The sequence below is a fragment of the Pezoporus wallicus genome, unplaced genomic scaffold (genome assembly GCF_028554395.1).
Source record: "Pezoporus wallicus isolate ANWC-B61680 ecotype Strahan unplaced genomic scaffold, APGP_CSIRO_Pwel_v1 contig_5261, whole genome shotgun sequence".
NCBI lineage: Eukaryota > Metazoa > Chordata > Aves > Psittaciformes > Psittacidae > Pezoporus > Pezoporus wallicus.
Genome location: NW_026642423.1, coordinates 7,812,865 through 7,837,015, shown reverse-complemented (window position 1 = coordinate 7,837,015; position 24,151 = coordinate 7,812,865). Strand labels below are relative to the sequence as shown.

The window sequence follows — 24,151 nt, the reverse complement described above, 5'->3', positions numbered from 1 at the left end:
GTGTACTTCCTCTGTACAGCAGCACTTCATTTCAACTTGCTATTATTCAAGCAAATGAAATCTTTGAGATAAAATGCAAAAAGGGTTGATAACCACAAATGTATTTCAAGTACTAACATTTTCAGATTTTCCTGAATGTGCTGTAGGAAGAGCAATGCTCAGGAAGAGTTCTCTAACATGAATATGGAAGAAGCAGAACCATAAAGGAAATCATTCAAAATCTTCAGAGTTCAACACCTCCAGCTCTCTCCCTTGATGAGGAATCTCTTTTTTGAATCTGAGCACATGTATCCTCTTTAAGCCTTTAGGGGATTTTTTCTGTTACTTGATAGCAATGAGAGGCTTAAATACTCCCTTAAACAATCCAGCTTTCCCACCCACCCCCATGTGCGTCCAAAGTGTCTGCTGTTGCAGTTTGAGATGAGAATGCAGGAAGTAGGAAAATAGAATGCTAATAACTCCAGATTTCACGTGATACATGAGAATTTCTTTGTATTAATGCCAAGCGGAAAGCCTGTGGCTTCAACTGTACCCACAGGTCTAATAAAAGCTGTGGGTTTTCTGAACCACACTTCCATAAACATTTTCTTAAGAGCAGCACAATCACAGCACAAAGATCCAGCTTTGACAAATTGGAAGAAGTATAAACAGTCCTGAAGTGATAAAGTACCTGAGGCTAATGCTAATTAAAGACACCCCTTGATGACTTCTGTCTGAAGAAGTTTTGGTTGCTAAGAAATTGCATACTTCACACTCTTGCTCAGGATGAGAGTCTGGTCTTTGTCTAAGAGGTGCTGCTGGATTGCTTAGAACAATAGCTGCTGTGCTACAGAGGGGGACTGAGATAGATTCTACCTCAAGCAGAAGATTTAGCCTTCCATGAACACCATCTCTTTCAAGCTTTTCCCAAACTTACCCCTGTATTAGATCTCTCTCCATGAGTCACATGGCCTTGCACACTGCTTCTGACTCTGCTTGGGCACCCAGACTCACCTTTCTAACTGTAGCTCCCTGAACTCAAGGTCTGTTCTTGTATGGCATGCAGGTGGTGCTGAATGTTTGTTTTTTAATGTGCCTCCTTTCTTCTCCACTACTAAAATACTACCACTCCAGCACACTGATGGAGCAAGCCAAAGAGAAGGGCTAGGTCTCCTGCCTGCCATGAAACTGAGCTCGGAAGTGGGTCAAAACATATGGGCTAGCAGAGCCCTGAGAATTTAACAGTACCTGCAGAGTATCTCTATGACCTGCTGGCAGAGACAGCTTTTGCTCCTAGAGATACATTACTGTAGGTTCACAGTTGAGTTACTTGGATGGTAAATTAAATTTGACTCTTGCTCTTACAAGAGAGTCGAAACTGAGTACACATGGTCAGATCGAGCCCTTTTCCTTAAGAAAACCTTTGGTAACAACTGACATTTCCCATTACAGGCACAGAAACAGCACTCAGCACTGAGACAAAGTCCTGGCATGCCAGGGGAAAAAACCTAACCTCTTTGATCGTCACCCTACAAGGTGATAGAGTTTATGGCAGCCAGATGGGGAAGTCCCGGCCACGGAGGTGTTTTCTCTCCCAGCCCACTGCTAGAGAGGAAGATTTGGCCAGCCTACGAACTGCTGATTTGTCACTACACACTCCCTTGCCTTGGTTGTACTTAAGGCTGCCTCCATCACTGTAACATCAATGTGATGATGTTGCAACTTGGCTTGCAAGAGAGAAATGTTTTAATTGTGAATATTTTTTATTTTATGACAAATTAGGCTTTGGACATAAAAATATCCTCACAAATGCTTTGGTGATGAGGTGCTAATGGTGGCTGAGAGATATTTACAAGTTTGGAAATGAAACAAATGACATACTTTAAACACTGAAAACTATTTTCAAGCTGTAAGCACAAGGCTGAACTCACCACTCCTACTGCACTCTGAAAGGCTTAGATGGACTTTGGGCCAAGCAATTCTGAATCTAGAAATGGAACAGGATCCTTTATATATATATATATATTTATATATATGATACAATATATGTATACTGAAAACCTGTGATAGAAAAAATTGTCTTCATCATCATCATCTAGTTTACAGATACTGCAAAAATTGGTCACAGCCTTTTCTCAATGCACAGGTTTTGCAAAAAATTTCTGTACAGTGTGTATAAAATGCATTTAAAAAAACCCATCATGGTCCCTTTGTGCTTAGTCAAAACCAGCCGTATATTCCAATGAATTCCTTGCCTTAATCATAGCTCCAAAAGGATGTTGACTTGACACAGCAGAAAGCCCAAGGATTAACGGGGGATTTTGGTCTGAGCACTACAATGCAACAAGAGCGCATCTAAGCCATGCCACCACAGAAGCTGATCCAGCAGTGACTAGTGCCTGATCTTGCATGTCCTATGCAGGCAAAGCCCCCACTGAAATCATGGCAGACCCAGGCATATGGGGCATGCAGAATCTGTCTGTTAACCTGGAGCAGGCTTGCAATGATTTCAGCAAAAACGACTTCAGTCCAGTTCTACAGAACATGCTAAGGTCAGCCTAGTCTCACTCCCCCAACTATCCTACTCCTAGTCTCTTGTACATTTTGAGTTCCATTTGCAAGATCAAGAGGGTTTCATGTAAGGCTGCCTCACGAAGATTAAGGCAACTGCAGTTTTGGCTTGCGTCTCCAGTTGGTGTTTGTTTCCCACAGTTCTTTTTTGGTGGGGGATGCAACAATACCAGGTGCTCCAGAAGGAGCCCCTCAAGGGGAGGGAGCAGGCACCTGCCACTGTTACCCCCTTTGCTCTGGTCCTGAGGAACTGGGCAGATTCTGCCACCTCCACAATGATTTGTACCCTGCAGTTAGGGAAGCCACATGAAACGCAAATGCTGAATTTGGGACTATGTACAGACAGATCTGCTTTGTGCCTGCTTGCTCACTGCATCTCGCCTCAGGACCAGCAGTGTAGGACCCCAGGCATGTAGGCATTATGTGCCTGGGCTCATCCTGCTCATCAAGAAACTCTTGACGCTGGGGACCGGGTGCACGTCATACTGATGCTTGCGGCGTTCGATGAAGGAAGCCAAGCGGGAGGTATCCAGTGGGATCTTGGAATAGCTGCCATTGTGTGACTGCAGCCAGGGGTGCTGCAAGCAAGTGGCTGCTGTTGGCCTTCTCCTGAAGTCTTCCTGGAGGATAACATTGATGAAATCCCTGGCGGCATGACTCACATTGGAGAAGTACTCCAGCGGGAAGCTGAAATCTACTCTGCACACATTGATGCAAGTCTCCTCTTTGCTTTCATCCAGGAATGGAGAGACGCCACTTAACATAACGTAGGTGAGGACTCCAATGCTCCAGATATCCGTGCTTAGAGAGACAGGAAGGCCTTGGATAACTTCAGGAGCTGCAAACTCCGGGTTTCCAAGGAGGTGGTGTATATGGTAATGACCTGTGATCTGAACTGCATCTTCCAAATCAATGATCTTGACACGAGGTACCGGGATTCTTAAATCAATGAGCAGATTTTCTGGCTGTTGAAAAAACAATAATGAAAACTTAATTACATTGTATTTTTGCAAATAAAATATGTAGATTTTATTTAGGTTTAATAGCCAATCAAAACTTCCATTTAGTCAGATGTGCAAGGTACAGATGAAGAGAGTGAATGACAAGGAACCAGCTCAGCTGTTGCTTACACTGCTGTAAGTTCAGATCAGTGCTGAAGCTGCAATGACAACATCCTCTTTTGCATTAGGACAACACACTGGGATTCTGCACTTTCTCCCAAATACTCACAGTTTCTTTTCCTAAACTAATATCTACAGATGAGAAGCACTGAAAGATTTTTAAATTTTTATATGACCTCTATATCTGTGATCAGTTTATTTCATTTCTTTATATGGCAAGCGGCTACATAAATTTACGTAACTTGTAGCTGAAATGCTCTTCATGAAGTAAATACTACCAGGTATCCTGGGAGGGACTCTGGTATGTGCCATTACTGTTTCTGACAGTTAACATTCCAGTGTTCCCTTTTATAAGGGAACCAGCACACAGTCATGGCTTCCAAGCCAAACTGCAATTGTATTTCATCCCCGTTGGTTTTCCCTCTCTTTTATCAACTCTTTCAGTATTTAAGATCTCCCTCCCTTTCTGTCAGACATACTGAGCACTGCCTACACACTCTGCTCTGGGAACTTAATGTGGGTTTTGCTTCTTTTGATGATTTCTGAATTTATGTCTTGCACCCTCTCTGGACTCACTTTTCTGTCTGATAGCCCCTAATCCTCATGAATATTTTACTGCTGCCTCATGGGTTTCTATATAAAGCAAAGTTCACTGCACTGCTGTTCAAAACTCTCTGCTTGCTCTTCTCTTGCACAGTCTGCATTGACAAAATCAACATGTTCTTGAGCAGGATCCTGGTACAACACAGTCCATGGCTAGGTCTGCTGTCACTACCAATGCATCTCCTGCTTAGCAACAGAAGGTGTTTTATTTAGCATCCTTCATTTGGGAGAACTGTAAATAGGTCACAGAATATTTGCTTCCCACCTTGTTTCTGGGAAGTATCTTATGATCAAACAGAGAATTCAGTGCAGTTTCTTATCTCCAAGTGATACCTACTTTTTTGACAGGTCCTATAAATACAGCAGAAAATACAAACAATCTTGCTAAAAGAAACCAGGATGATTTAGCCTTCTGGGACTAGTGCTTACATAAGGTACTGCACAAAGGAATCTTTTTTTTGGTAGTGGTAGTAGGCAGCGGAAGAATGAAAGCATCATTTCATCTGACATGCCTGGGGGTTGGAGAGTTGAGAAGAGACCTCCTTGTAGCTGGATTGTCCACCATACAAGAAAGTTAGATTCATCTCTCATTCTCCATTTTTAATTGACATTTAAATCTGAAACAAAATTATGGATAATCTGATATCCCTGGCAACTGGAATCAGTGTTGGAGATCACAAAACTCAAAACATTTGATCATAACTTCAGTCACTAGTTCTCTGTCATCTAAGATAATTTTGATATTGCCGAGGACAGCAGTACGATGCTGAATCCAGGACAGTACAGTACCTCCCTTTGCTAAAAAAAAGTTGGTACAAGCTGTGCTAATATAACTGAGCATGATGTTGGAGAATGCCTGAATTTCTTCACAATGCAGCTTGTTCTTCTGATCTTCTCCCTGAGTGTATTTCCCACCCAGTTCCCCTCTCAGGCTCTGCAGCATAATGCAGCATGCTGTTTTCCTTTGTCCCTGACAGTGCCCCCCACCTCCCACTCCCCTGCACTCTCCTCTCCCTCTGCTTTGGTCTCTCCAGGGCGCTGCTTCAGATGCTCCTTTTGGCCTGCCCTTTGCTGCATGGGCACAAGCCAGCTCTGCTCAGGAAGCCTGGTAGCTAAGTTGGTACAGGTTTGAGCCCAAATAAATACCCCATGTATTTATCTTGTAATTCCCCTTCAGTCAGGTGCTAGTGACATCTTACTCTTGCCTCAGACATCCTCCCACTCCTTCATTAAATCCAGAAAATCCTTCAGAACAAACCAGTGAATCAAGGAAACAGGTGCATTTCTTGTATGAAGGAACACAAAGACCTTGCACTGTAGGTCAGCAAGTCCCTTCTGTAGTCAATAGGTCTGAAAGGTAGTGCTTCTCCATTTAGTGATCATCTCTTTAGGGTACAGACTGCACCTCTTCCCTGTCTGAGCAGCTGGAAGCTCCCTGTACCAGGGCAATGAATAACAGCAGCATTCTCTTTTCTTCTTACCTTTATGTCTAAATGAGCCACTCTGCAATTGTGAAGATACTGCAGGGCTTCCATTGTGTCTCTTATGTAGAAAGCAACCTTTTCCTCCATAAGTTCATCATGGTTCATTAGATAATCTAAGAGACGCCCATCATCCATCCTGTAAACAAATCAAACCCTGCACATGAAAGATCACATGGTATCTCTAGGAACAGTTAATATTTAAAAATAAAATTGCAATGGAAACTTCATGACCTAAAAATGGAGGAAATTAAAATGCAAGATCTGAGGAGTATTTAATGATATCTCAAGATACTGCAGGCCATGGAAGTGGTAGAATGATTAATTCTCAATTGTTATCTCTGGTCCTTGAAAAATTTAGCAACAGTCTCAAACATTTGCTTAAGGATGGATTCAATAGACAGAGGCAATTCCTTTGAAAACAGATCCTCTTAATTATTTGTATTCATCTATTTATTTATAGAGCTGGTTGCATAATGCAGAAAAAAAATCATTGACCTTTTCAGCTGGTAATATGTTCTGTGGGAAAACTAACCCCATAAAAGTTTTCCACCTAGCTTTATTTATCTGCATAAATAAACAATCAAATAGCTCAAATATATTTTGTTGGATATACTGTAACACAGAAGCATTCTGGATTTTGGTTGCTATTTTTCCTTATAGGGGCAAGCATGGTTGCTGCACAGACCTTTTCACCAAAAGGCTTCACAATGTAGGCTTCAATCTAGCTGTAATACATTTACTTGAATGTAAAAAGTGGACGAAACTGCCCAAGTAAATCTGATACTATTCAGTGGGACAAACTAACTGCTGATACAATTACCCAAGCTTCACCAGAATAGAAAGCAGTTTCATTTGTTCCTCTGAATCATATTTACTGTAAAGAAAAGGCAGTAGAAGCTCTGCAGAAAACGGCTGCTTCATTTGATATCACAATCAATAAAAACCACATGACAACATCTTTCCCCAGATGAAGTCAGGGTGAATTTTATCCTGGGCTCAATAGAGTCGTGATTCCTACCCATACACTTGAATTCAAGCTCCACATACTTACAGTTCCAAAACTAAGATGTAAGAAGTAGGAGACTCGTAGGTATCATGGATAGTGATGTACTGAGGATGCTGTAAGTGCTGTAACAAAGCTGCTTCATGTGCTGCCTGCTCTTTCTTTTTCATTTTTTTACTAATGAATTTTACAGCAACATCTTTCCGTGTGGCTTTGTGAACACATTTCTTTACTATGGAGAATCGGCCCCTGAAACAACAAAAACCCCAGAATAATGAAGGGGCCTCATGAATAAAACACATCTGATTTTAAATGCAATAACACACTCATTTTCAAAGTGTCGTTTGATTCAGCACACTGATATTTCACAAGGAATCAGATCTAACAAGTTGTTCATAGCCTTTTCCAACAAAGAGCCTCCGTCTCTTACCCTGGATGTCAAGATTCTTTGGGGATTAGGAAACACTGAGAGCAAACGGTGTCACTTTGCTTTGTGCAGTCATACTGATGTCCTTTAACAATCTCCCCTGGGTTCAATTTGCTGCCACTTCTACAAGTTCTATCTGTTGGGTTTTTTTTAGCTCTGGGTCTCCCTTCTCCAGTTCCTTTAATAGAGAGCCCAAACTTTCTCAGACAACTAAAAGAAAAGCCTTGTTAAATAATCACTAACCTATCATTTTGTCTCAATGTTTCAGGCATAGTAAGAAATTAAGAAAGAGCTGGCAGGAGAGCATTTATGAAAACTCTTACAGACTAGTGCCTAGTACCGATCTTGAAAGTAAAACTACTCAGTGAAACCGTGTGCTGAACTTGGCCTCTTATTAATACATCACCCTTATTTCTGCAGAACCAGAGGACTCCTGTCCTTTCAGCCCCACAATTACAGAATCACAGAATCCTAAGGTTTGGAAGGGACCTCAAAAGATCATCTAGTCCAACCCTCCTGCAAGAGCAGGGTAACCTAGAGTACATCACACAGGAACTTGTCCAGGCGGGCCTTGAATATCTCCAACGTAGGAGACTCCACAACCCCCCTGGGCAACTTGTTCCAGTGCTCTGTCACTCTCACAGTAAAGAAATTTTTCCTGATGTTCACATGGAACCTCCTATGCTCCAGTTTACACCCATTGCCCCTTGTCCTATCACTGGACATCACTGAAAAAAACCTAGCTCCATCATCCTGACACTCACCCTTTACATATTTGTAAACATTGATGAGGTCACCCCTCAGTCTCCTCTTCTCCAAGCTAAAGAGACCCAGCTCCCTCAGCCTCTCCTCATAAGGGAGATGTTCCCTTCCCTTAATCATCTTTGTAGCTCTGCGCTGGACTCTTTCAAGCAATTCCCTGTCCTTCTTGAACTGTGGGGCCCAGAACTGGACACAATAATCCAGATGCGGCCTCACTAAGGCAGAGTAGAGGGGGAGGAGAACCTCTTTCGACCTACTATCCACACCCTTTCTAATGCACCCTAGGATGCCATTGGCCTTCTTGGCCACAAGGGCACATTGCTGGCTCATGGTCATCCTCCTATCCACCAGGACCACCAGGTCCCTTTCCCCTTCACTACTGTCCAGCAGGTCAGCCCCCAACCTGTACTGGTGCATGGGGTTGTTCTTCCCCTTGTTGAATTTCATCAAGTTCCTCTCCGCCCAACTCTCCAGCCTGTCCAGGTCTTGCTGAATGGCAACACAGCCCTCTGATGTGTCAGCCACTCCTCCCAGTTTAGTATCATCAGCAAACTTGCTGAGGGTACATTCAGTTCCCTCATCCAGGTCGTTGATGAAAATATTAAACAGCACCGACCCCTGAGGGACTCCACTAGTCACAGACCTCCAGCTAGATTCTGCCCCATTGACCACAACTCTCTGCCTTCTTCCTTCCAACCAGTTCTTGATCCACCTCACCACCTGATCATCAAGCCCACACTTCCTTAGCTTATCTATGAGGATGCTGTAGGAGACAGTATCAAATGCCTTACTGAAATCAAGAAAAACCACATCAACCACTCTACCATCATCCATCCACCTAGTTACTTGCTCATAGAAGGCTATAAGGTTGGTCAAACATGACTTCCCCTTGGGAAAGCCATGCTGGCTACTCTTAATGACCCCCTCATCCTTGATATGTCTAGAGATGGTGTCAAGAATAAGTTGTTCCATCACCTTTCCAGGGATGGAGGTAAGGCTGCCCACCTCTGATCTCTGAGCTGAAGATCTAACTGCATTAACCTGAATTGTTTGCATGCCCCTTATCTGCTGTCTCTGCAGAGCACTGAGGGCTGATAACATATGCAGCTTCTATTTAGGCTCCTGTCAGCTGACCGTCCCAACTGGCAAAGCGCTTTGGCATGTGATTTAAGTCGGTCACATGCCTAAGTGCTTCAGCGAACTCAGGCTTTGAGGTTAAGCTTATCCAGAACCAGCAAATCGTCATGACTTCGAAAGTTTGCATCAAATCAGAGATGACAGAAGAGATACCAGCGACAACTACCAATGGTTGTCAGAGATTTAGCTGCCTAATTGTTCACAAGTTTGCCAAGTTGCAATCCTCAAATCACAACTGATCTCAAAAAACAAAATTTAGTCAGTATTTTAACCGGTCAGTACTTTAATCGGTATTTAATGGGCAATGCTCTTTGAAAGTAGCAGCCTTGTTCACACTAACTACAAGGGGCAGCTTAAACTTTAATCCAAAGAAAAAGCTTCAAGCCATTGTTTCGGTGTTTTATTGCAGTGATAAGCAGGGTTAATATTACCTCCCAATCTCATGCAGCTCTGCATAAGCGAGGTCAAAGTTTTCCTTCCATGAAATAGTAGCACCGTCAGCAGCAGAGTCTTTGAGAGAACAAAGTACATTCAGGAAAGCATAAAGTTAAAGACAGTTTCCTGTGGACTATAAACAGCATATTTTAGAATTATGTGAGATTGCATTACTTAAAACAGCAAACATTATCACTTGGGGTCCAGTTTCATACTGCTCAGGGACAGCTCCAATGTGTTGGACCACTGAAAGCCAGAGCTCCCCAGAGGAAGGTATGAATAAAGTGGATTCTAATCTGTCCTTGCAATTTTGCACTGAAAAGAGCCACACAGACAGTCTAAGGGCACATCTGTGTGTAACTGGCAAGTAGAGCTATGCTGTATGAGCTCTCCTTTCATCTGGCACAGGCTATCCAAGCAGTTGCACACCTAGTTATGCATTAGAGCTGCTAAAACATAGGGAAATGTGAGCTCTGCTCACCTCACCATCATGAGAAATCACCCACATTCCTGCAGTACCATGTGCTGGGGGCTTGCCTCCATCACAGCCTTCTTATGCTGGCTGCATTGCTTGGGGGCTACATTTTGCGAACTGACTTGCAGACCCCAGCTGGGCTGCCCAGCAGAAGCTGCTGGTGCTACTGGCACTGCTGGAAAGGCAGGGGGAACACCAACCAGAACATGGAGCCTGTTGCCCAGAGGTAAAGACAAGTAGTCTTGGGATAGAGAGCAGGGACCTGCTAGGAAACTGCAGAAAGTTCTGTGACACTGGGAGGCTGTGAGCCCTGTGAGAGGAGCAGAAATGAAAAACCTTTCTAACGGCAGGAGCTGGCTCTCAGCATCTCCTAGGCGGTTTCTTGTATTCCTGATAGGTCCAGGATAAGTGTTTTTATTGGGATCCATCAAAGCACACCATTGCAGACCATGCATCAACCCCTCCTTACTGTGCCCACTCACCGTACTCCGGGAGTCTCACAAATTCAGATGGGTCACTGGGCAAGCTGATCCCCCAGGGGTTGCTGGCGCTCACTCGAAACTGATACTGGCAGCCTGGGGCCAGGTCTTCAATGACGAGGTATGTGTCCAATGTGGAGGCTACCGACTGCTGCCAGACTTGTGAGCCTGCGTTTGTAGGGAGAAAGAAGGAGAATTAAAGGGAACTCTCAATAAATTAACTCAGAGCAGTGGTTTTCTCTGCCCAACTCACGCACTACCCTAGGAGGTTAAAATCCACAGATTTTTAAAAGGCAGTGTTACAGTAGACTGATGTATTTCTGTTAAACTGAACCAGACCACAGGAAGCTATTTGGTGTTGCAGCCACTTTCCAGTCTGGCTAAATGAGGGAAGAAGGAAATGCCCCTCACTTGACCGATAGCAATGGAAAAAACACAGCCCAAGCAGAAGCTGATCTCTCCAGCAGCCTAGCTGTGGCTGTGTGCTACAAGCGATGTCTCAGGGCAGTGTGATAAGACAGGAATGGAGGGCTGATTTGGTGACAGCTCTGCTGTGAGAGAAACGGTAGCAGAAATACTGCAAAAACAGTAAGGACAAGGGAGTTGCATATGAAGCTGAGACAGAGTCAGTACAGTCCAAGTGCTTTTGCAGATGAAATCTTTTTCAGAAGATGTGGCGGCTACAATGAAACCAGGAGCTGCAGGAGGAGAACCAGCATTCTGAGGTTCGGTGTGGGATTTTTGCAGATGAGCAGCACTGCAGCAAAGAAATGTGTGACTTTGTCATGTGTTTCTGCTCCTAACAGAAATAAATCCAACTATTGCCTAATCTGTGCCAGCCAAATAAGCAATACTTTATTCATCTGCACAGGGTCACAGAACAGAAAAGGACCCCTGGTACATTAAGGCCTGTCACAGCCTATTATTTCTTTATAGAATATATAAAATTTTACCTTATTTTCGTAAGTTCAGGGCTTTTTACCTTTATACTATTTACCATAACCCATTTATTTTGTGTTGACTATGGGCAAATTCTGACTGCCAGGTCTCACAAGGTTAAAGTTGGTTTTACAGGGAAAAGTCAGTGATTCCTTTGGAGTAGGAGCAATACTGAAAACTGAAAACACTGCTGCCTTTCTTCCGTTTGTTTTGGTGGCTGTTGTTAATAGAAGTGCTTTTATTCTTTCACAAAAAAGCCAGTCACACTGATGGCACAGTGCGGGTCAAGGCAGACTATTTGCTAAAAAAGCATTAATATGGAGTGATTAAGTTTGCACATTTACTAACATGAGGTAGGAGTTTTTGAAGGATAAAGAGATAAAACCAGACAACAAACCTAAAGCAAGCTTTACTGCCCAGAGACCCTCTCAGCTTCGCAGGAAGAATGCAAAAAGGGATGTAAATCATTTCACATGCCCTTTTCAAGAGCACATGCCTGTATTGGGAAAAGAATGCATTTAATGTCTTTTTAATTCTTCAGGGGAAAAGGACGATTGGATTTAAGAACAAATGGATTTCAGAGCTCAGCTTGAAAAGTATGCAGGAATTTGCAGCACTATTCAGGTTAAAAAGAAAAAAAAGAAAAGAGACTGCTTTGACTTTGCATGCCCAGGAAACATCCACCAGGAAGGACGGATACCATGGTGGCAGAATGCAAATGACGAAGTGATGCCTTAGTGGTTGATACGTTTTATCTTAGCACTCTTTACTTGCCATATATGACCAGAGGAACTAGAAAGGTCTGCAATATATGAGAATTTGAACTGGGTGATAGAAGGGCTTCTTTTGGCCTTAGACTTTGTGAACAACAGCTAATGGCACCCCAGTGGTGGCAAAGATGGTTTTGGAACCTGTTGTGCCATAAAGGAGACTTTGTTCTTACGAAACCACTTACCTTCTTCTCTGTACTCCACAGTGTAGCCTGAAATGGTGCAATTGCCTGTACTGGATGGCGGTAGCCAGCGTAGGATCACAGAGGTACAGCTTCTCTCCTGAGCAATGGGGCGATTTGGGGCAGCTGGGACACCTTGGGAAGAGAAAACAAGCACCAAATCCAGCATAGCATCAACAGGTGCTAGTGCTTTATTCTGAAGATCAGGTGTATCAGGTACATCAGGTCAGCTGTTGCTTGCAGAGGGAGCATTCTTGTTTACAGTGGGTTACCAGTACAGCCAGAGGAAAGGCAATGTCATGGTCCCATTCACCTACCCCCATGGGTCTGATACTTCCATACTAGCCGTTTTGAGAGAGCCATGCTGCATGAAAGCCTCACTGCCTCAACATGGTCTCACAGTATTACAGTACAGGGTGAATTTCTTCTTCCTCACAGGTGGTCAGCTGCACTGCGAGGCCCCACAGAGTTCCCTGCAAGACTGGCTGGGTGAATCACTCCTTGGGTGTCGAGGATCTGTCTGAGCTCAGCTGCTGTAAAGGCAGAGCATCTTCACCTGCCACCTTCTGCTGCTGTATTTTGCTCCTGATGCAAACCATATAGAACTGAGGAAAACAAATATCCACATGGACTTCACCAAGCAGCGAGGGAGGTTCTGCAGGTGAGGAGGTAGTTACTGTTGAAGTGTCCAAAAATGACACAAGCAAGGCATTCAGAAGGCTTCCGTGTGTATGGCACTTGGTATGTCTGGCAACAGATTGACAAATGACCAGTAATTCTCCTGTGCTTTGCTCAGGGCTCCCTTCAGCACAGGAGTAGTTAACGTAGCCACTAACTTGCTTGGATAAATTGGGGAAATTATATCTCTAGGGCACTTTGCAGGACCAAACAAATTGATTTCTAAATGCTTGTGACACTCCTTTATCTGTAAGTCACCAGTTACACATTTGTCTTTGTGCCAGTCCCTTCAAAACAGCAGATACCCTCCATCTCTCATGATAACAGATCCCTTCCTAGAGCTGGAGGTCATAAGCATCAACTCATTATTTCATATTCATTATAATTAGATGGGTCACTAATTACAGTGCTGAGAATTCAGGCTCAGAGACGTGTCTCTGAGTTGAATCCCTGCAGAACAGTTCACCCAAGCCAAATCTTACTCTCACTTCCTCCTTTCAGTGTAGGCTGAAAGTTCATGTCACTGTATCCCAGGTCCTCTGCTCCAGGCAGACTCTAAAGGCCTGAGCTCCCTATGGGCAGCCGGGGTGTCACCCTCCAAGGGCTTGGCAACCTAAGGGAGCTCCACTTTCCGCGCTGACCTTATCAAGCCCCTGGGGAGCAGCACTGCAAGCAGGATGCAGGAGCTGAACCAGTGCCAGCGCATTTTCATTTCCCAGATGTGATACTTATGATCAGACAACTTAATCAAGCTCAAAGAGTCTGTGGTGCCTTCAGCCATCAGTGGGAGTCTTGGCTGAGGAATGGTTTTATGATTTTAATGTCTCATTTCCCCTGGCACAACTCCACATCCAGCTGCCTTTGCACTGGCTATTCCTGTGTGCTCCCAGCCCCCACCAAGGGACCCCATACAGGAAGAATCCTGCGTGTTAAGGTCAGATGCACTACCTTGAACTTTGATGGTTGCAGAGGTTGATGCAGTTCCATGTTCATTGGTTGCCACACAGGTGTAAATGCCGCTGTCCTGAGGCATCAGGTTGCAGATCTTCAAGGTGAGCTCCCCAGAGTCACTGTGGATTGCAAGAAAGCCCCAGTTATAAAGTGCTGCTTCATTTGCTAATGTTTTTTATACCAGTTCCTGTCCCACATCATTACAAACACACGTGTGCACAAATTATGTTAACTCATTTGAAGGCACATCCCTCCAGCAATCTGCTACCTAATTACCACATCTCCATATGTCAGGATTAAGCTGTTAAAGAATCCTTTGAGCAGAATGATCCAAACTGCCTGCCAGGCAAATCTATTTGTCTGCTGTGGCCATAGAGGAAATGGGGAAAGATGACTTAAGAAGCCAGCAAAGTCCAGGAGCTGAGCATTTATTGTGCCTGTTCAGAGCTGGATGCTTAGACTTCCTATACCTGGAAATATATCTCCAGGCACTTTTTTTCTATCTTGGGAACTGCTGAGCTGCTGTGCCTCTGAGTTAAGTCCAACATATGCCAGACAAATTGGATTTCCTGCAGATGCAGAAGGCAGTCACACAGCTCAGGGTATTTGACATTTTTGGGGAGTTTCAGACCCCTGGAGCATGTGCCATTGATCTAATGTGGCTGCTAGGAAGTCAGAAGACTGGACATCTCACAACAACTAGGGATAAGGAGCACCAGTACCAGGTTCATGAGAGACAGTCTCTGGGCCTATCTGAGAAAATGAACAGCTCTACAGAGACTGATAAATGTATAGCAGGTGAATTTCTAGCAGACTAGTGAATTTTATAGCAGAATTTATGTATTACGTAGTCACTTTTGTTTGCACATTGCAGTCTTCAGTATGCAGTTTCAGGAAGTTGGCCTGAATTAAAGGATTTTGCTTGTGTAAGTGCTTTAGCTGTACTGGAGACCCAGCTTACAGCCAACAATAAATTTCCTTGATGGCAAAAGTAGTCTACTTCTTGAATGTGTAATCTATCAGCAACTCCAGAAGTACATGGTTGATGGTATAACTGCCTGGATGCTGTGGCTTTTGCTAGTCTAACTATGCTGGTTTAAAAGAGGACAGAAATATCCCCTTCCCCTACAATCCAGACACTCAAGCCAGCAAGATTTCTAAGACAGCCACTGATCTCCTGGGCCTCTCCTTCACAGGCAGTGTCTCCACTGAAAGCCAAATACAAGTATCAAGACAATACAAGTGCTGATAGTGAGCAGGGAGCTAATGCACAGGCAAAAATCTGTGATGGAAAACAGAACCCTGCACAGAAATATCTCCCCATTCCAACCCCAGCCAAAGCCTGAAGATAAGGCACTAGAGATCTACTGAGTAATGGCTAAGAGATGATTTTGGGTGCTCTGGGGTGGCTGCACAAGCCAGTGGTCTCTGAAGGAAGCTCTTGATCAGATGTATTTTTTTTTATTGAACATGTGAAATCCCTTCTCTCTTAGTGTTCATTTTTCACTTGCAGTGACTTTGTGCTCCCTGGACAGAAGTGCTGAAAAATTTGTATGAAAGATTACCTCTTGGAGATTTCCACTACATTTTGGCCCAAATTGCTTATATAAGCTGCAGATGAGCATCCAGCAGCAAGCTGCTACCTGACCTGAATTCAACTCCAGATCTTTTGGATCTTCCCAGTGCTTGTTGTAATGATGGTTTTCCTCCCCCCGTAGCTGGAACATTATGACAAGAATCTTTCTGTCCCAGGACAGTCAGATATAGCCTTCCCAGGAACACACATAGGCTCTTTTAGAAACAGCTGAGGAAAGGCTCAGGAAAACTGCAGGAGTTACCACCTCTGCCCATGAGATGAGAAAATTCCCCATGATATGGGTATTGCAAGTTGGTGAAGGCTTGCTTTGCTGGACTCCTGCTGCTTCCAAAGGTGAGCATGGCATCAAACTTGAGCAGAGAAGCCCCAGCAACACAGAGGCAGTATTAGCCAAGTCACTATGTTGGAAACGTTCTGGCTTACAGCTGGCTCAGGTCAATAGGAGCAAGCACACATCTGCCAGCAACACACTTTGTGGATATACCCTGTGACAGCTCAGGAAATGATAGAGCTACCCGAACCCCAAAGTTTGACCCTTTCTATCTGATATGTAGTGCACTGATACGCTGATATGCCATGCCAGACTTGATTAACTACATTTCTAATGAGTCTTGTAGCCTGGCTGGTGCTACAGATTTGAGGACAACATGACCACCATGACTACCTGTGTTAGGATCCACAGATAGGTCCTTACCAGGATGACACTGTGTAAGTGGCTGTGCTGTTGTCATTGTCAAGAATGTTTTGATCTGGTCCTTTCCAGGTGATAGTTGGTTTGGGCCGTCCACAGACTTTGCACTGCAGCATCACTGTGTCACCAAGCAGGCAGGTGATGTCCACTAATGGCACAAGAAACTCTGGAGCCACTGGAAAAAAACATGGGACACACACATGACACCTTGTTTTAATCCACAGATGAGGATATTCCCCATACAAGTCCAGAGAATACATCATAGGACCAGTGATGGGATCTGTGTCCCAAACAGCTGGTGGTCCTGGTATTATGTTACCAAAACTCCCCCTTCACTAAAAGCCAGTTTTTGGCAGCTCAGAGAAGGAGGCAGCAGGGACTATCCATCCCCCAGCCCTGTGCTCTGGCAGGAGGGTGAGACTGTGTAAAGGCAGGTTTGAGGTCCAGGCTCACATGTGGCCTCAGGCTCTCTCAGCTGAGCAGCCAGCAGGAAGACTACTTTCCCTGGGGACTGAGCAGTGGAGAGCTGCTTTTGCTGTAAACACGGGTGGGTGCAGAGCATGCTGTTGCACCAGAATAAATCACAGCTGCTGACTTGCCCCTCAGTGCCAGTCAGTGCACAGCTGTCCTTAGCTTACCTTCTTGAATGAAATTGGGGTTGATTATCTGTAAAATACAAAGAAATAAAAGCATTTATTTTTCTGGGCAGTGACAGAGACATCTGTTTTCACAAGGTACCATGGGGACCCTGACCAGAACTGCAAAAGCACTGACCAGTGGCTACAAGCAACCTCTATAACAGCTGGCAGGTGCAGCAAGCTGTAGTGACCACAGAACAAGCCCATGCACAGCTGGGAAAGCAGAAGAAAGCTATGGCTTCTTGAACTCTGATAAAGCATCACAGGTAACAGGCACAGCACTAAGGCTGAGGAGGGTGGAAGTGCTTTCTCTGCTTGGGTGAGAATGCTCAAGCCATTAACTTCTCTTCCTGGAGGTGGTTTGTGCCCTGCTGTGCCCAGCTCCATACCCACCCACCCAGCACCTGCAGTCACCACACACCTGAGGCATCTCACCAGCCACTAACCAGCTTTGGGGAGACATCTTTCAACATCTGCTCAGCTTCAGGAAAGAAAAGTAAAGCACTAAACCAGAAATACTGCCTTCTTTTTGCCTCCTGGCAAGTACCAGTCCTGCAACAATATTGGTCTATCATAATGAGTAAAATTTCACTTACTTCATTGGACTGCTGGAAACCTTCCAACTAGCAACTAGGTTTGGATAACCGAAAGTTATTTTAGCTACCTAGTTAATTGATCAAGTTAGCAGAGACCTGAAAAGCTACTGTTTCTCTGTGCCCTATATATGCCAATTACCTCATGTAACCCTTGAAGCAAACCTGGGAAGAGCAAAACCAATGCCACTAAGTTCTTACACATACAGAAGCAACCCTAACTACATAGTGATGTACAGTAGTATAGGGGTTTTAGCCTCATTAACTCTTTTAATAATCTCATAAGGCCTTGTTATCCAAAACCAAACTCATAATTTGCTATCAAGCACCATAAGCACCAGTGTGATTTATCTTGCTTTAAATATCTTTGTTACTATCTATTTCAGAGCTATTTTGGAAGATGCCAATGAAGCAGTGACCTAATTTGTGGCTGCCAAAGCTGGTGGGAGCTTTTTAGAGATTGAGAAAACAGGTCATAAAGCAGAAGCAATAACCCTTCAAAACAACATAGATACATCTTCCAGATTTATATTTACATTTTGGCTTTATAAATAGTTTTCCAAGGTGAATGGCTCAGGGTGCCGTTCAAGAAGGCACTTGAGCATATTCAGGTTCATTTTGGTTTCATAGCCCTTCTTCATGCCCAGGCAAAACTGGTACCAGCACTGAGACCTCAGGGTCTGCTTTCTCTTATCACTACCAGGAAGCCCAAATGAGAGTGTGAGGGGCTCAGAGGCAGCGACTGCTGCTCCACAGGGTCCAGGATCCACAGAGAGCCCCCTGGATCCTGTAGGCAGGAAAAAATCAGGACACAACAGGGCACTGGTGAAGAAAAACATCTCTCCCATCTGTGCCTGTGGGAAAGGAGAGATGGATTTCTGTGACTAAGTTGTATTGCTCCCACAACACAGCAAAGGAAGGCAAAGCTGTTCTGTGGATAACCACTGCTTGCCATTTTTTAATCAATGAGACCATCTACTTATCAGTTGAGTAACCCCAGGCATCAGCTCATTTGCACATACATCTTCATTTTTGTAGTTTTTGGCTAAAGTAAAATACACATCTGTCCTCCAAAGCCTTCCCCTTCCTTCCCTGCAGCATGCACTAAATTCCATTATTATTCACTTATTTCCATCATTGTAAGATTAAAGATCAGGAGAAAGAAACACTCCTAACACTTCATATTAATTTTATAACTTTAAAGGATTCATTAGAAGATGCAGCTACAATGATAAATGTAATGGATATATCTATAAATAAATAATGCTACATTTCTAATGACTTCCAAGGCACAATCATTTATAATAATTGCCTTACCAGTGTTTTTTTTTTCCTCTTGCCTCACCATGGGAATATCAGAAAGAAAATTACCGCCACTAGGTAACACTGAATGAGACTGGTTAAAATTTACATTTCCTTTGTTGAAACTTAGTATGTTAATTAATGGCATGTTACCTAACATCCCCACAGCCACATCACAGCTTTTGCCTGCTGTAAGCTTAGACAAAAATAAAAGCCTGTTTGCACAAGAATGTTTAAGTGCTACCAAAGTGATTTAATACATCACTCAATTAGGGAACAAGGTTTGGTCTACTTTGAAGGAAGGGGTCAAATGTCAGGGTGAGAGGGCAGAAATAGCAAAGCAAAGGTTCACAGGCAGATTTGCAGCCAGAAGTGAGCTCCACTGGCTCACACATCCGCTTCCAGGCCCTGGGGGCTTGCTGCTTCTCTCTGCAGTCTGTCTGGCTTTCCAGGCTATGGGTGCCTGGCAGGAGATGACAGACTCCACAGAGTCCTTCTAGATTAAGTGCAAGACCTTTGGAGATTATTTCTTCTTTTGCTAAATAGGTTTTTAATCCCCATGGGTGGAGACAAGGGCTCCAGAGCATGGCCCTGCTTCCCTCGGAGGACAGCAACTCACATACCGCTTGTCCGCACAGCCTCCTACCAATGCCAGGGCTGGTTTCCCTAATGGACCGATTTGCCAAGCACCTCCTACAGCCTCTTCAAAATGATTGTGTGAAAAAAAATTGGAAAAGCTGTCAAAATCCTTGCAAGTAACTCTTCCCAATTCTCTTCCTCTTTCTCAGGACTTTTACAGAGATGAAAGCCAGGCTGTGTTGCTCTGAAGAGCAGAAATCTCTACCAGCAAGGAGCAGGCTGCTGGCAAGCAGGGTGAGGTATTACATATGGACGTGGACAGCACACCCGCTCTCCCGCTCTCTTCCCCCCCCCCAGCCACTGAGGCTCAGGGGCCAGCATGCTGCACCCACAGCACATAATGCTGCCAAAGATGCTCACATGGGCAATGACAGCATCCAAATCCAAGGGACCTTTTCCTTGGAGAAAAGAGGGTAAAAGACCACCCTCTCCAGCAAGTTTTCCCCCTTTTTAAAGCCCTCCTTGCCCCTGGTTTCTCCCACACAAGCTGAAGAGCAGCAGTGGTGTTTATGGGGGTGATGCAGGAGTCCCAGATTCTGTGCATCACTCTCTCAGGGAATGCTCTGTGCTACTTTGAAATTACTATGTGGGGAAAAAAACGCCTGCTGGTCATGTGGTTTTGTGGGGTTTTGCTTTTCTTCTCTCTGAAAAGCAACATAAGGCTCAGCCCTGAAACCCCATTCAATCAGAAGCAGTTTGAACAAGGATCTCCCAGACCAGCCCTCAGCCCAGCATTCCTGGCCATGGGGGCCATGAGCAGGGAAGGCAGCCTGGGTCTGACACTGACAAGGGCTCCTTGAAGAAGTCCCAGCAAACACCAATTGCACCACTGTGGCTCCTGATCTGGTCTGAGAGTGAATAAAGTCGTGGGATGGAACTAGTAAATGCAAAAACTTCTCACATGATATTCAGTGTCAGTCCACAGCAGGCAAACACAAACCCTAAGGGGTGAAACTCAGTCGGCAATGCAGTCACTCCTAAGGTAAGAAACACAGCTGGCTCTTTTCTCTATGAACATAAATTTGGATGAAATGAGATGGATTTATTTTTTCCATTGGATTAAATGTCTGAAGCCTTGTCCAGGATAGGTGGAAACTCGTAATGCTCCCTCCTTGGCCACAGTTTCCTTTTCACATACAATGACAGCTGAAAATGAAAACCCCACACAAGGTGGCAGAAGTAAACCATGAAATGGCCTCTACAGAAGTGACTTGTGGTTTAACACTGACCAGGCAAAGACAGGGAGCTGGAGGGAGAGTTCGGTGAGATGAGGAAATGGGAGGACAGGTCAGGTTATTCAGCAAAAAATCCAGACACAAGACCTTGCTTCTACCTCCCTCAGCCTGTGCTGTTTCAGGGCTCAAACTAAGAAAGGTACAAGGTGTATACCTGAATACCTTCGGGGACCTGCAGGGATCTAAGTGACTTAGATCTAAGTAACTTAAGTGTAACTTAGTGTGGCAATCCTGTATACATAAAGCACCTCCCGTATGAAGATAGGCTGAGAAAGTTGAGGCTGTTTAGCCTGGAGAAGAGAAGGCTGTGTGGAGACCTCATAGCAGCCTTCAAGTATCTGAAGGGGTCCTATAAGGATGCTGGGGAGGGACTCTTCATTAGGGACTGTAGTGACAGGACAAGGGGTAATGGGTTAAAATTTAAACAGGGGAAGTTTAGGTTGGATATAAGGAGGAAATTATTTACTGTTAGGGTGGTGAGGCACTTGAATGGGTTGCCAAGGGAGGTTGTGAATGCTCCATCCCTGGCAGTGTTCAAGACCAGGTTGGACGAAGCCTTGGGTGAGATGGTTTAGTGTGAGGTGTCCCTGCCCATGGCAGGGGGGTTGGAACTAGATGATCTTAAAGTCCTTTCCAACCCTAACTATTCTATGATTCTATGATTCGATGAATCAGACTTTAGAAAAGCAGCATACGTGCTCAGTATTTTGCAGTACTGGGCCACATTTTTCCTGGTCTGTTAAGCTCATGTTATAAAGACAGAAAGGCATTTGCAGCAGTAGCAGCAAAGTCCACTTGCAAAGTGACTAAGACTGCCCTAATTCTTAGCAAGAGTTTATCTTTCATTTGTGCACACCTGCTGTATCTTGTGCAGAGCGAGAGACCATCCTGCAATGCCAGCGGCCAGTCTGAAACACTCTGCAAGTGCAGCCCAGCTGCCTGCGAGGGCTCCTCGCCTTGCCCAGGGTTTGCTTCTCCATTGCAGATGTCCTCGCCATGTCTAACCCACCTCCTTGAAAGAGCCTTGAGCCCAACCCAGACACATGCAATGCACAGAAAAGCTCAGCCAATGCCCAGATTCCAGGTCCACTTTCAGTCCCATTTTAAGGGAATTCATCAAAACCAGGATTGAGAATACTTTTTCCCCCAGATCATAAGGCTAGGCTGCAAACCAAGCCCTCTGTAATAAGATCCATTCTTTATCTAAACAGCAGAGGGCATGTTTACTCCAAGACAAGCAGCTCAGTATTATGTAAATACTTCATGGCACCTCTTGGTCACCGAGTTAAAATAAAATATTGACGCATTTGCACATGCTGGCAGCAGAGTCAGCAGCATGCTCCTGGCTCCCTCACGCAAAAAACACTGAAAAGATGCTCAGAGAAAAATGAAATGAGTTACAGAGGAATTAAGCCAACTCAAATTTGCAAGAAAAGATCCATCAACCCATGTCTGACTTGGGTCACCTTCTACTTTGAGACTTTTGGGGGGGGGGGTCACAAGCTCACAGTGTCACCTCCCTCAAAAAAAAAGAAAAAACAAGGAATTTCTTGATAAAAGGAGCAAGTAAGGATCCCACTGCCTATGGACAGATGATACCGAAGAGAAAATATAATTTTAAATGGGAGAATGGTATCTGATGAAATATCCCACAGCAGAAGCCTTTTAGTGGGGATGGGGAATGCCTTCTGGCACCCAGCACGGATGGGTTTCGCTGCCTTTGAGACTGATGGAGAAGCCACAAAGGGTGCTGACTGTTCCACATGCACCTGTGCAAAGCAGAAGTCCTCTTGCCCTCACCATGCTCCTGCTGTCAGGCCCTAATAGCTGTGTGCTTCCATGCCTGTAGCTGGTGGGATGTCTCTGGTACCCCGGGGTACCGTGTTGTAGCACCCCACCCCCTTCCTGCAGATGAAGTAGGTCACTTCTTCCTTTTCCAAAAGCTAAACCCCTGCGTCTGCGCAGCCAGCTCCAGCTATGTCACACCTGATGAGCCACCTTCCTGGTCAGTCTCAGCAACCCTTGGCCACTCAGGGCACCAGGACAGCAGTGTTGCCCGTGGAGGCCCTCCCAGGGAAACACAGGAGGTTCTCAGGATGGTACCAGTTCATACTGTGGTAACAGGCCAGGAAAGACTTTCTTACCAGTACTGTACAAGATCTCACCAAGACAGTACGTTAGAACTGCTCTGGAGATGGACAACTCAAGGCAGGGGTGAAGGCATTTGCCTAAAGCACTTGGGAATTCTTGGCCTGAGCTGAGTGTTGACTTGGAGCCAATGCTGTATCCACCAAACCATTACTTACTCAACCATTTGGACTATGGGGCTGCTAACACAATATTTCTCCCTATAGGATGTTTCCTATTGCTTATCTTGCTCTAAGTGTCTCTGAGTAGTTCTTAACATGCTAAAATGTCATAACTGAAAAAAAAATAGATTATGAAGCCCAACTTACGTACCTTGGCAATAGCCCAGCTCACTAATCTAATGATGGCACTTCCACTGACTTGGGGTGGGCCTGGACTTCATCTCTCCTTTGCACAGCTAAGAAACTGGAGCAAACACTAGACACTGGGTGACAGTTGTGTGCTGGTCAGGATTACTTGTAACACTCTGCAGTTGGTATCACGTGCAAAACAAGACATCTGGAGACATGTCAGATCCTCAACATGTGGGGTCCACTCCAAAGCCCAGAAGAGCTGCTGCTGAACTTAGTGAGGTTTAGCTCAGTCAGGTCTTCTGACTGCTGGAAGGACATTCATTTAGCAAGAGCGGTAGCTCAGTGGGATCTGCACAGTTGACTTAAGACCTCTTCAGCGATATCGAAACCCCATGAGATGTTACGACACAGAACTGTAGGACAACTAGTTGTGTCACTGTCCAGGACCCCAGACTTGGGCGTGTATATTTACTGATTCACAGGGGCATACACCTTCTTCCCAGAAGTGGAGTTGCCTGTCCCTGTGCAATTAGCTACAGACACGTGGAAAGGGAGTCTCCAACCTTTCTTAAATACAGGTTACTCCTATCCCTCACATGGCTACCTATGTTCCTTAAGTGCCTGCTCCTACACTCACGTGCCTAACAGGTGAGTTTGCACCTTCTATTTTGTGGTACAACAGGGCAAAGCAGGACCCCCAAATTTCATTTCCATCATTATGCACATTCAGTACATATTAATAAACAAAGGTAAAAGAAACAGCCACCAAGAGACACTATTTCTAGTCAAGAGTTACAGTGAATGGAGAGTTCTTCAGGGCTGGCAAGTCCCTGTGTGGGCAAAAGCACAGTAATAGCATTTTAGCTTTTTTTTAAACAATCACCAGAATTTCAGTTTCCCGCTCTCACTACATATGTTTCTTGCATTTCTATGTTCCCTCTTGAAACAAAGGCAAAGTGCTTCAGAAATCTGGATCTACTGAACAGATATGTGATATTTTATAAATAGCAAGCAAAGCG

The 24,151-nt window shown here is 44.6% G+C and overlaps 1 protein-coding gene across 12 annotated transcripts in view; it reads right to left on the bottom strand.

Annotated features, from left to right (window-relative positions):
- Positions 1-1,723: 1,723 nt before the first annotated feature.
- Positions 1,724-24,151, bottom strand: part of KALRN (kalirin RhoGEF kinase) — a 514,059-nt gene continuing 491,631 nt past the window's right edge. For 10 of the 12 annotated variants that reach the window (XM_057430148.1, XM_057430152.1, XM_057430155.1 and 7 more), the window contains 9 exons: positions 16,923-16,950; positions 16,288-16,459; positions 13,994-14,115; positions 12,371-12,502; positions 10,480-10,644; positions 9,519-9,597; positions 6,810-7,010; positions 5,756-5,894; positions 1,724-3,515 (listed from right to left, as the gene is read on the bottom strand). In XM_057430148.1, coding sequence (XP_057286131.1) covers positions 2,970-3,515; positions 5,756-5,894; positions 6,810-7,010; positions 9,519-9,597; positions 10,480-10,644; positions 12,371-12,502; positions 13,994-14,115; positions 16,288-16,459; positions 16,923-16,950 — 1,584 coding nt within the window. In that variant the 3' untranslated portion in view covers positions 1,724-2,969. Of the gene's footprint in view, positions 3,516-5,755; positions 5,895-6,809; positions 7,399-9,518; positions 9,598-10,479; positions 10,645-12,370; positions 12,503-13,993; positions 14,116-16,287; positions 16,460-16,922; positions 16,951-24,151 lie in introns of those variants that run through there. The other 2 variants (XM_057430156.1, XM_057430157.1) reach the window with 2 other exon arrangements.